This window comes from Amblyraja radiata, chromosome 6 (genome assembly GCF_010909765.2).
Source record: "Amblyraja radiata isolate CabotCenter1 chromosome 6, sAmbRad1.1.pri, whole genome shotgun sequence".
Taxonomy (NCBI): Eukaryota; Metazoa; Chordata; class Chondrichthyes; order Rajiformes; family Rajidae; genus Amblyraja; species Amblyraja radiata.
The window spans coordinates 87,315,927-87,329,260 of NC_045961.1; the positions used below are offsets into that span (position 1 = coordinate 87,315,927).

At 43.1% G+C, this 13,334-nt stretch overlaps 1 protein-coding gene across 1 annotated transcript in view; it reads left to right on the plus strand.

The window, feature by feature from the left end:
* Window positions 1-13,334, plus strand: part of rasa3 (RAS p21 protein activator 3) — a 155,160-nt gene that overhangs the window by 66,241 nt on the left and 75,585 nt on the right. Inside the window, exon 2 of the mRNA XM_033023134.1 lies at window positions 11,415-11,532. Coding sequence (XP_032879025.1) covers window positions 11,415-11,532 — 118 coding nt within the window. The remainder of the gene's footprint in view (window positions 1-11,414; window positions 11,533-13,334) is intronic.

The following is a 13,334-nucleotide window of genomic DNA, read 5'->3' on the forward strand; positions in this document are numbered from 1 at the left end:
GCATAGGTGTTCTTATTGCCACTTAATATGTAATTATAAGTAAACTTAAACGTGATCGATCGAGAGGAATACAGTACGTAGTTTTCCGTTCCTCTTCTGAGTTTACCAAGGGGCTGTTGAAAGGCATATTTAAGCACATTTAGTTTGCCTGCGTCCGAGTTATTGATTCCACGAACCTCAGATGCGATTCACAATATATCTGAATCTCTTGGAAACACTCAGTAGTTGGATATAGTTGGAGATGTTTGCTATGAATCTGTTTCCCTCGATCAATACCAGTTCCTGAATTCATTGCAGTATATTTTTGTAAACTATCTTTGTATAGTTCTCGAACAATGTGCCAGTGACTTACTTTTTTGCCGGGGTATAGGTAGGAGATTCAGCATGTCACCAAATAGTCATATTGAATGTCTGCAGGTGTAGGTTGGTGAGCATACTGACTGGTTCGGTATCTCGAATGTTCAAGAATGAAAGTGGCTACAGAAAGTGGCGGATGTTGCTTTGTCATTAAACTCCCCACCATTAAAGGGATCTCAGGAAGCACTGCCTCAAGAGGCAGCTAATATCATCAATGACCCTGGACACGCTCTCATCTCGTCATTACTCCCAGGTTCAAGTTCAGCTTCTTCCTCTCAATTACAGCTTCTTCCTCTCAGGTTATTGAATCTCCTTGCACAACTCTAACCACAACCCTACTTCAGCACTGAACTACTTGGACTTTTGCTACGGCTGAGTACTTTGGCTTGCATAATCATGGTCTAGTTTACCTGGAATAACTGATAAATTATTGTATATTTATTTGTTGTGTTGTTTAAGGTACCTGGTAAGCTGCAGGAATCTCATTGTTCTGCTCCTGGTGCATATGACGATTAAACAGACTTGACTCTTGACTAATACTTGGGCTCAGAGCACAGGACAAGCTGTGCTTTCTTCCCATGCAGACACTCCAGTTTACATTGAAGAACTGAGGCCGAGGGCTACAAATGTGCTTATTATTATCTCTTAGCTCCCCAAGATCTCCAGCTAACATTTGTCCAGGATATGTGTGTGTGTGTATGTGTAGATTTGTGCGCGTGCGTGTGTGTGTATGTGCCTGTGCGTGTGTGCCTGTGTGTGTGCGTGTGCATGCATGCTTTTATGTGCGTGTATTTGTGTGTTGGCAACTTAACATTTGCAACTGAGCATTGGCGGTTCTACAGATGTGTGAATTGGCAGCTGGAGACTTCATGCCAATTTACAACAGGGAATCCCACATGTAAACAGTTGTTTGCAGACTACTCAGTGTTTGTTTGTTTTCTCCTTATTTTCTTTTGTGGGTTTTCAGGGTTGTGGCTCTCAGGATAAATGTAGAACTTTTAAACAGACTTGCAGGAAAGTTGCACCATGGAAGGAATCCATTTGGCTGCTCAGCTCTTTATGTAAAAGCCGTCCAGCCAGTTCTACTCCACCCCCCCCCCCCCCCCCCCCCCCCCTACAGTCCTGCAGATTCTTTCCTTTCAAGTACTCATCAAGCTTTTGCTTTAATGCCACAACTGCATCTGCCCAACTACCACCTCTGGCAGTGCATTCCAGATCCTAACCTCTCGCAGTGTAAAAATATTTCCTCATGAGAGGAAGATATTTAATGTGTACTTGTGTATTTCTTATGGAAAATGGAGAATTCTCATCCTGGGTTCCCTTGCTTTTTCTACTTACAATAGTCCAGGCGATCACGCTGATTGCAAAATAGCTTTGAAGATGATCCAACTGTTGAAGACTATATTCTGTTTTGAAATAGCTTGAACTCATGCGCCTCAAGTGTTGGTCTTTCTCTGTGTTTGTGTGGAATTACTGTTCCCAGTGATTAACATCTGTTTCCTTGTTTATAACATTTAGACTCTCAGTCGTAGAAATGAAAATTAAAATGACCTGCCAAATTATGCACATGAGAACGTGAAGCTCCATAAACGGATCTTTTGGAACAATCCAGAAATATATTTTTATTGGGGTCACAAGAAACTGCAATCTGGAGCAAAACATAAAATGTTGGAGGGACTCAGCTGGTCAGGCAGCATTTGTGGAGGAAATGAACAGATGATGTTTTGGGTTCGACTGGGTGGAGGGGAGGGAATGAGGAACACTGGTAAAGAGGGGTGGGCGGAGCAAAATCTGGCCTGGATACAGGCGAGTCGGGAGGCTTGTTTGGCAGATGAATGGAGTACGTGACAAAGGCTGGAGGTGAAAAGGAGACAAGAAGCTGTCAGACAAGAATAGAAAAAAGAGGAGTGAAATGTAAAGCCGGAGGGTGGGATATGGGTGGAATGGGAGAAAAGTATGGTGTAAAGGGGAAAGAGGAGACCGGGAATGGGAGATGGATGTGGGCAGTGGGGGAAGGAGGAAATTGAGAATTTTTCCTCATTAGGTTACTGTTTGGAAGAGTGAGATCTTGAATTATGTGTCATGTCATGGTATATTCATTTATTTCCTGCTACATGAGGCAAAATTAAGCCACTATTTATTAACACCTTCTTTGGTTTCCTTCAACATTGACATGCCACATATGCATAATCCAAAGGCAGTGCTCCAGATTCCAAAGGGGATCCCAGGAATTTGGAGTCGTGCTCTGTCACTTTGTTGATGCTGAACACCCTTTCGCCTTTGTAGAGTTGTACGTAATCTCAACTGTTTGCTATTTTTCAATGTAATGCACACTTCTCCAGGCTCTCTTTGTTAACCAATTACAACATAAAAATAGGATGTTGTACCAAACATAATGAATATTTGTCTTCTTCCCTGCACAGTATCCAAATCTGCTTCTGTTCCCAATTTTCTTTATTTTCCCATTATCAGCCACAATTTAACCCATTATTAAATGCAGCTCCACTCTTGCTCCCCCTTCCCCCTAGTCGCCACAGGGACAGAGTCCCCCTAGACCTCTCACCCCATCAGCCGTCGCCATCAACACATAATCCTCTGACATTTCGACCACCTCCAATGGGATCCCACCACTAGTCACATTTTCCCCCCTCCGCAACTCCCTGGTTAACTCATCCTTTCCCACCCAAACCACCCACTCCCCAGGTACCTTCCCCTGTAACCGCAGGAGATGCACCGCCTGTCCCATTATCTCCTTCCTCGACTCTGTCCAGGACCCCAACAGTCCTTTCAAGTTAGGCAGAGGTTTACCTGCACCTCCTACAACCTCATGTGCTGTATCCGTTGTTCCAGGTGTGGCCTCTTATACATCGGTGAGACCAATCGTAGACTTGGCTATCGTTTCGCTGAACACCTTTGCTCTGTCTGCCTGGGTCTCTATGATCTCCCGGTTGCTAAACGCTTGAACATCCCTTCTCATTCCCATACTGACCTTTCTGTCCCAGGCCTCCTCCATTGTCAGAGTGAGGCCAAACGCAAATTGGAGGAACAGCACCTCTTATTTTGCTTGGGCAGCTTACAACCCAGCGGTATAACTATTGATTTATCTAACTTCAATCAACCCTTGCATCCCCTCTCTCTCCGTCCTTCCCCCACCTTAGTCTTTGTACTAGTTCCACTATCGTCTTGGTGAGTTTCATTGTCTAACTCGTTTTCACGTCGCCCGCAGCTAACAATGGACCGTTTCCTTGATCATTGTTACATTTTTGAATACCTTTCATTCATTTGTTCCAGATCTCTCTGTTTATATCTCTAGTTTCCCTTTCCCCTGACTCTCAGTCTGAAGAAGCGTCTTCATCCGAAACTTCACCTATTCCATTTCTCCAGAGATGCTGTCTGTCCCACTGAGTTACTCCAGTTTTTTTGTGTCTATCTTTGTTTTAAACCAGCATCTGCAGTTCCTTCCTACACATTAATTGTTGAGTGGTCTCTGCTATAGTTTCTCAGCCCAGCAGTGTGTCGATGCTGAGGAAACATTTATCCTACTCATTGTCCTGCATGTAAACCAGAATCCATATCCCTCATCTGGATCCATGGAAACAGTTGTCTTCTATTATGTCACATCCTTCCATGACTTTTGGCACAACTATAATCTAAAAATACGATGGAAACATTGCTTCATAGAAAGAAGGTCATACAAACTTTGGCGGGCCAACTTGGAGATTTCTGATGTCTCACTTTATGATACCAGTTTTCTATTTTTACCAAGTTTTCATTTGGTGATTGGGTTTAACACTGAATATTATTATATATCAATTCTACTTTTAATAATCTTCTTAGTTCAAGGACCATCAAAATAAATGAATGATGTTCATCAAGTCAGGTAGCATTTGTAGAGAGGGTAACAGAGATAATGTTTCAGGGTCAATAAACCTCTCATTTTTAATTATTGTATTTAGCACCTTCCTGGTTTTCAATGTAATGTCATTCAATGTAATGCAATTCAATCCATGTTGGACCAGTGTATTTCACATTTCTCTTAATGGTTCATCCATGATCCATGTTGGTGCACAGCCTTCTGATCATATTCATCCATCGTCTTTCAGTTATGGAGCATTGTCCCTGCCACACACCTTAACTGTGGATTCTGTTGTGGGATTCTTCCAAGTGTTAACTTTATCTTTGTTGCAATGTTTAGTGTCAACCTGTTAGAGAGATCTTCACCTTAAATATCCTCTGGAATCCATCTTCCGCGTGTGATATGGGACCCAGCCAGCATTTCATAGGCAGAAACCTTAGTCTGAAGAAGAGTTCCGACCTGACACATCACCCATCCTTTTTCTCCAGAGATGCTGCCTGATCCGTTGTTACTCCAGTACTTTGTGTCTATCGTTAATAACAAAACATACGTATTTTGAGTTGGAGTAGAAATGGGTGAGCAAGTGGTGCCTATTAAAGAAAAGTAGAAACAAAAAACTGTAGATGCATGTTAATACACTAAAGGACACAAAGTGCTAGAGTAACTCAGAAGGTCAGACAGCATCTCAGGAGAACACAGTTAAGTAATGCGTCTGGTCGATACTAAAGAAAGGTCTTGACCCGAAACGTCATCTATCCATATTCTCCAGAGATGCTGCCTGACCTGCTGAGTTACACGAGCACTTGATATGGTATATAGTGCAGGTAGGTGGAACATGGGGAGAATAAGTGTTCGGCATGGACTAGAAGGGCCGAGATGGCCTGTTTCCATGCTGTAATTGTTATATGGTTATATGGTTATTATATGGTTGATGCCTATTGAAGTTAGTGCAGTTTTTGTCTCGTTACCTTGTCAAACTTCTCCCTGATCCACGCTGTCTTGGTTCCTGTCCCCCATTCTTGTTTACTTTGAAACGAAGTGGAGTTGAATTGTGCCCTGTTCTCAGTGGAAATCCTGAAGTCTGAAATCATGCAGCTGTTCCAGACCTCTATTTCTGAGTCATGATCTGTCATTGCTTCTGCTCTGCCTGAGCTGTAGATTTCTGATGTTGTAAATTGACTTGCATTCAGAATGACAGATGCTCAGTCTTCATGATGAAAAGCAGCTCATTCAATGGTAATGAGAACCTTGCAAAGTATTAGATGTGTTTTTCAACATGTAACACTGTTACTTCTTGAAGTGAAACCGTATTGACTCAAGATTTGTCTCTGTGCCTATTGGGATTTGGAATTCCAAGACTTTAGGTACATCCGTGGGACCATTTTATTGTAGTTTCTGCTCAAGTGGTAACTTGGCCAGGCTGAGAAGAAACTAGATATTTGCTTCAAATCTGGGAGATTCTCCTAGGTTTTGAGCTCTAACCACTCTCTACACATTTATCTGTTTCCGTTCTCTCTTCCTCTCTATTTCTCTGTTTATTTTCTCTCATGTTATTTTCCCTCAATGTATCTTTCTGTCTTTATTTTTCCTTGTTTCTTTTCTGCCATTTATCTGTTTTCCCTTTGTATCTGTGTGTTTTTTTTCCCGCACAGAAAGTTTTCCCTATAGCCCCAGAGGCTGGGAGGTCCCAGACACTCGAATCCCTCTAAAATGGGTTAGTTTCTGCTTGCACCATCCCTATGTGCAGTGCAAGTCTCAGTTCAAGGTTAAGTGTCTGGGAGCCTCAAAACCAGATGTTGAAATTGATGGAGCCTAAAGGCTTTTCTCTTGGGGGTTGTTGTGGGAAAGAATGGGGTGGGTGGCAGGGAGGGGAGGTGTTCAGAAATAGATAGGTACAAATTGCTGGAGTAACTCAGCTGGTCAAGCAGTATCTCAGGAGGGAAGGAGTATGTGACATTTCGAGTCAAGACCCTTCTTCAGGCTGAGAGTCAGGGGAGAGAGAAACTAGAGACATGAAAAGGTACAAAGAATAAATGAATGTAAGGTACACAAAAGGACAAATCAAAGTCAGAAACTGTCTGTTATAGGTGTAATTACTGTACTGTTTGTCAGGCAAGCTCTCTGGCAACATCTTACGTTTGGGGAGTGGCGCTTATACACGCCAAATTAGCTCAGCATCAAAACTACTTTAATCAGTCCCTCTGGGCTGTGAGACTGACGATCGGGGATATTCTGACACAATTGAAATATATATAAATAGTTATAATTACTTTAAAAATGCTGTTAAAAATATTTAAATGCAAATTAATTTTAAAAATAGTTGAAGTCTTTGAAAAAGCGTGTCCTTTTAGTGAAACCACACCAATGCTTGATAACAGTATTGGCCTGCTGTAACGTTGAGTTGAGTTCAGTTCATTTTGCAGACCCCTTCCCCCCCCCCCCCTCCCCCCCCTCCACTTGCTGTTGAGGCCAGATGTTCCTGCATCTGGCACCCTGTGAGTGTGCACAGAGAAGAAATTTCTCAGGAGAATTGCTGGCAAGCCGTCACTGTGATCATCTCGTTGTCGTGCTGTAGGATGGCACTTATCTGCACCCAGCAGACTCCAGTAAACATCCTGAAGAAGGGTCCTGACCCAAAGCGTCACCCATAGTGGTCAGACTTCCTGCTCTAGTGATAGAGATTGTGGAAGAAATATTGGCAGTGGTGAGAACTCTACTGGTCTACTGCAGGATAATTTTTGTCCAACTGAGAAGGTGGATGGGACCTGGTTTAACGTCTCATTTGTAAGAAGGCAGCTCAAACAATGCAGCACCTGCTTAATATTGCTTCTTCAAATGGGCAGTGTCCCTCTGACAGTGCAGCACTCCCTCAGTACTCACCCTCTCATGGTGTAGTGCTCCCTCAGTACTGCCCCTTCTACAGTGCGATGCTCCACTCAATACTGCTCCTCCCATAGTATGACACGCTCCCAGCATTGTGCATCCCATGATGTGACTTTCTGTCAGAAATATCCCTCACTTAGCACTACCTTTCCCGCATTTCGGCGCTTCCTTATCACTGCCCTTCGTACAGTACAGCGCTGCCTCAGTACACCCCCTCCCACAGTGCGGTGGGAGGTGCTCCCTCGGTACTGCCCCTCCCACGATACGGTGCTCCCTTAGCATGGATTCGCTGACAGTGCAAAACTCCCTCGGGGTTAGAGAATGCCAAGTTGGATTCAGTGCAGGAAGCTGTTCTGTGATAATGAAACTGGCATCTTTCTAACTGAGTATCTCCACAATGGTTGATGGATGATTGTTGGTGGGGACACTGTAAAACGTGTCTCCCTCAGACAGTGCAATGTGATTCTCAGTATTCACCTGAAAGGCTGTTTACCTGTAACAACTCCTCAGCATTGTAATGAAGTGCTCAGGTTTAATTGGTGAAGTGAGCCTTGAAACCAGAGCCACCTCATTTTCAGGGGGAGGAGCTCTGGTAATTGAAACAAGCTTTGCAAAGAAACTTGTGTTAAGTTAACCAGCTATTATTTTCATGATAGTTACAGATACTTCACAATGGCCTGCGGTTATCTAACTGTACAGTGATTAGTTGACACAAAGGGGTAGTGTTTCTCTTTGGCACAATCAGCAGAATTCAGCCCATCGAGAGGATACTGCCTCTATGTAGCTCTATCCAGCTATCACCACTCCCATACCCTCTCCCCACAGCCCTGCAGGTTCTGTCCTTTCAGAAAGATCTTCCTGTGAAATCTGCCTGTACTATGGTAGTGCATTCCAGACCTGTGAACTACTAGAAAGTTTTATTGTCATTGTAGTTTGCTGGGTCTCTAGTCCTGAGGCTGTGCTGAACTGGGTCTCCAGTGCTGAGGCTATGCTGCACTGTGGAGGAACACGCCTGAGGGCGTGCTGCACTATGGGAGGGGCAGTGTTGAGGGAGAGTCTCATTGTAGGAGGGGCAGCATTGAGGGAGTACTACACTGTGAGAGGGGCAGTGGTGGGGAGGGGGGTCTCACTGTGGGAGGGGCTGAGTGGAGAGAGTGCTGCACTTTGGGAGGGGCAGTACTGAGGGAGTGCTGCACTTTGGAAGGCCGTAGAGGTAGAGCTGCTGCATTACAACGCCAGAAATGTGGGTTCAATCCTGACTGCAAGTGCTGTCTGTATGGAATTTGAACGTTCTCCCTGTGACCACACCAGTTTTTTCACTCCCACATCACAAAGATTTGCAAATTTGTAGGTTAATTAGCTTCTATAAATTGTCCCTAGTGTGTAGGGTAGAACTAATGTACGGGTGATCCCTGATCCACAAACTCAGTGGGCCGAAGGGCCTGTTTGCACACTGTATTTCTAAACGAAACTAATGTAAAATACTAAGCTTTTCTGTTATACAGTTTGTACCAAACCAGATAACCTCAGGTTTTTCCACATTATATTCCATCTACCACTCACTCAGTTTATCAATATCCCCTGGAAAACTCCTAATATCCTCATCATGTACTCATAATGTTACCAAGTTTAGAGTCATGAGAAAACTTAGAAATGTATTTGGTCTCCCTCACCCAAATTGTTTGTACATGTTGTGAATATCTTTGGCCCAAGCATTGGATCTCCGCAGTCTCCAGCTAGTCACAATTTCTCCAGTCTTGAAATTCCTCATCCTTGCAATAATTTTAAAGTCTTCACAAAATGTAAAGTGTGACAACTGGAACTCGAGCAATATTCCAGTTGTTGTCTAGCCAGTGTTCTATAATGCCCACGTTGACTTCCTGACTTGCACAATATGTTTATTTATAAACTCCAGGAGCCTGTATGTTTTTTTAACTTCTTTTTCACCATGTGCTGCCACGTTCAACAGGCTGTTCATATATATCCCAGATCATCACTTTAAATGTAGCACTTCATATTCCTCAGCATTCTATTTCATCTGCCACTGTCTGCCATTTCATTATATCTCTTTGAATCAATTATTGTCCTCCTCTCACTATGTCTCTAGGCTTTACCATGCATATTTGAAAATTGTGTCTTTACACCCAACTCCAATGTGAAGAAAAGCTGTACCAGTTCCTGAGAAACTACTATATACTTCCTTTCAGTCTGAAAAAAAACTGACCCCTCTTTATTGTTCACTGTTTAGTTTGGTTTAGAGATAAAGGGCTGAAACAGGCCCACTGAGTCCACGCCAACCTGAGATTCCCGCACATTAATACTATCCTACATACGCTAGGGGCAATTTACAATTATACCAAGCCAATTAACCTACAAACCTGTGCGTCTGTGGAGTGTGGGATGAATCCAGAGATCCCAGGGAAAACCCAAGGGGAGAACATACAAACTTGGTGTAGACAAGTACCCATAGTCAGGATTGAACCCAGGTCTCAGGCATTGTAAGGCAGCAACTCTACTGCTGTGCCACCGTGCTTCCCGTTATTTAGCCAATTTTCTATCCACGCTGCTCGATGGTTACCTAGCTGCATAGGAAACATGTACTTAATTTCTTCCCCTGTCCAGTGGTTGTTTCAATGGCACATCCCACTATAAAACCAGTGGTTCAAGCAACTTTTTGGAGTCCCTCACATAATCCAGACAGACGTTTGTGCTGTAATGAGAAACCTCTTCACCCAGGACATGGCGAATCTTTAGAATTCTCTCCCAAAGAGGGTAAGGAAGACTCAGTTGATGGCTCTATTCTTGTGTCTTGCAGTGTCTTGCTTCATCTGACACAATGAAACACAGACCCATCTGGGTGTGCCATTGGAACAAAAGTTGGAGAGGGGAAGAAATTAAGTACATGTTTCCGATGCAGTTAGTTAACCATCCAGCAGCATGGTGGTGTAGATTGATGATGCATGTCAACCAATCACACACAAGCCAGCATCACTAACTCCACCCCACTGTAACACTTATACTAACACTTGCTTCCAGCACGGTCCAGTTCAAGCAGCTAGGATGTACTGACAACCAACCATCCTTCATGCTGTTAAAGTCTCAGTGCCGATTAAAGATGAACTTGAATCACATACTGTGTCTGGTGTATATCTACATGGCGTCAGAAGTGGTTTGATGTCCTTCTGTATATCGGGTTTCTTTTATCTTTTTTGTGAGTTTTTATTTTGCTTTATGATGGCCTCTTCTTGTCGAAAGCCTGACCCACTTGTCTTTGATGCGGATATCGGTGAACGTTGGGCCACGTTTGAAATTGATTACCGACACTACATGAACATTGCACACCGAAATGAACCCGACGCTGTCAAGGCCTCCCTCCTACTTAACCTTGCGGGTCCAGATGCCATTCGACGATCCAGAACATTAGTTAAATAACAAGAAGCAGTAAATAATAAGGAAGGGTTAGTTTTCCTTCAGACTGAAAGGAAGTATGCAGGTCAATGTAGAAGATCCCTTGCATAATTCAAAAAAGGGATCTCCTCAGTTAATTAAACACACTAGCTTTTAATGGGAGCTTGTTGTGCACACATTAGCTCTCTCATCACCTGCCTTACAACAACAGTTGACTTGTAACCAACTTCACTGGGTGTAAAGGTAGACGCAAAGTGCTGGAGGAAATCAGCGGGTTAGGCAGCATCTCTGGAGAAAAGGGATGGGTGAGGTTTCAAATCGGGAAATGTCATCTATTCTTTTCCTCACGATAAACTAACACCTGCAGTTCCTTTCTACACTTCACTTGGTGTGAAATGTTTTTAGGTATCCTGAGGTAAAATGTCTTCTTGATTTGCCCTTCTCTCAATCTGCCTAATCCTACCTTGTTTCTCTTCATGGTCGTTATAGATCTCTAATTCAAGCCTAGGATTAACCCTAATTTTTGGTTGCACTGCCATTGACGGCAATGCCCTTGACTGTTGGGATCTCTGCTCTGGATTTCCCTCACAAACCTCTCCAGCTCACTCCGTTTTTCTCCTTTCAATTCATAAAGAAATTACATCCTTGTTCTAGTTTTCAAATAATTGACCTAGTGTATCCTCTTGGTGTATTAGTGTTAGATTTAGTTTAATTATTGCTTCTTTAGCCTGGAGACTTGTTATATATTAAACATACAATAATTGTAGAACGTTACATGTAACCCTGAAGGGCTGAGAAAGGTAATCTGCAACATGCAACTTTTCTGAAGGTAGTTAGTGTTAAGAGTTCAAACGGGCTGCTTTAGTTTTGATTTCAATGCCAATTACCTGTTTTTATTCTTGCCTTGCAGGAGAAGCAAAAAACATGCCTCCTTACCCAGGGCCAAATAAGATGAGGGACTGCTACTGCACAGTCAATCTGGATCAAGAGGAGGTGTTTCGGACCAAAATAGTGGAGAAATCCTTATGGTAGATGTATTTTCCATTACTGAATTTTAAATTTACCTCAATAGTTTGGCTATTCTGATGAAATGAATATATTTTTGCCTTTATGTTATCCCAGGTCTCATTGCACCCTTTTCCTAATCAGACACCATTCAGATAATAATCTACCTTCCTGTCCTTGCCACCAAAGTGGATAACCTCACATTTATCAACATTATACTGCATCTGCCATGCATCTGCCCGCTCACCCAACCTATCCAAGTCATCCTGCAGCCTCAAAGCAGCCTCATTGCAGCTCACACTACCACCCAGCTTTATGTCATCTGCAAATTTGCTAATGTTACTTTTAATCCCTTCATCTAAATCATTAATATATATTGTAATTAGCTGCAGTCCCAGCACCTAGCCTTGCAGCACCCCACTAGTCACTGCCTGCCATTCTGTAAAAGGGCTCGTTAATTCCTACTCTTTGCTTCCTGGCTGCCAACCAGTTTTCTATCCGTGACAATGGCATTGTCACAATGCCCTACCCTCAATACCATGTGCTCTAATTTTGCACACTAATCTCTTGTGGGGAACCTTGTCAAAGGCTTTTTTAAAGTCCAGATACACCACATTCTACTGGCTCTCCCTTATCCATTCTACTTGTTACATCCTCAAAAAATTCCAGATTAGTCAAGCATGATTTCCCCTTAATAAATCCATGCTGACTTTGACCGATCCTGTCGCTGCTTTCCAAATACGCCACTATAACATCTTTAATAATTGACTCAAGCATCTTTCCCACTACCGATATGGCTAACTGGACTATAATTCGCCATTTTCTCATTCCCTCCTTTCTTAAAAAGTGGAATTACATTGGCTACCATAGGAATCCACAGGAACTGATCCAGAGTCGAGTCACCAATGCATCCACGATTTCTAAGGCCACCCCCCTTGAGTACTCTGGGATGCAGACCATTAGGACCTGGGGATTTATCTGCCTTCAGACCCAACAGTTTACCCAACACCCCCATTTCCTGACTAATGTGGATTCCCTTCAGTTCATCACTCCCACTAGATCCTCGGTCCCTAGTATTTCTGGGAGATTGCTTGTGTCTTCCTTTGTGAAGACAGAACCAAAGTACTCGTTTAACTGTTCTGCCATTTCCTTGTTTTCCATTATAAATTCACCTGTCTCTGATTGTAAGGGACCTACATTTGTCTTCACTAATCTTTTCCTTTTAACATATCTAAAGAAGCTTTTAGAGTCAGTTTTTACATTCACCACAAGCTTTCTTTCATGCTCTTTTTTCCCCTTCTTAATTAACCCTTTTGTCCTCCTCTGTTGAGTTCTAAATTTCTTCCAGACCTACGGTTTGATGCTTCCTCTGGCCAATTTATATGCCTCTTCATTTGATTTAACACTATCCGTGATTTCCATCGTTAGCCATGGTTGAGCCGCCTTCCCCATTTTATTTTCTTGCCAGTTATTCATTACCTCCTCTAGGTAATTAACGTTAATAATCAGGCATGAGATTTCTTTGCCGATCTGCGGATTTCCGCAGATTTAGAAATTCGGTAATTTAAAAAAAACCTCTAAATCTCCGCTATAAATGGCTTTCCGCGAGACAGTGAGCCGATGCGCCGATGGTTGAGTGTGTGGAAATCCGCTGAGTCGATTTTACTGGAAAGCATGTACGCGGGTGCGGGCCGACTGTCTTTGCATGCGCATCTCTACGGCTAGTACTCGTAGAGTAGCGGTTTTCCTCTGTCCCCTAGGCCTACCTACCGGGGTTGGGGCGGGAAGCACAGAGTTACGTACATTTGAAAAACTAAAGTATTCA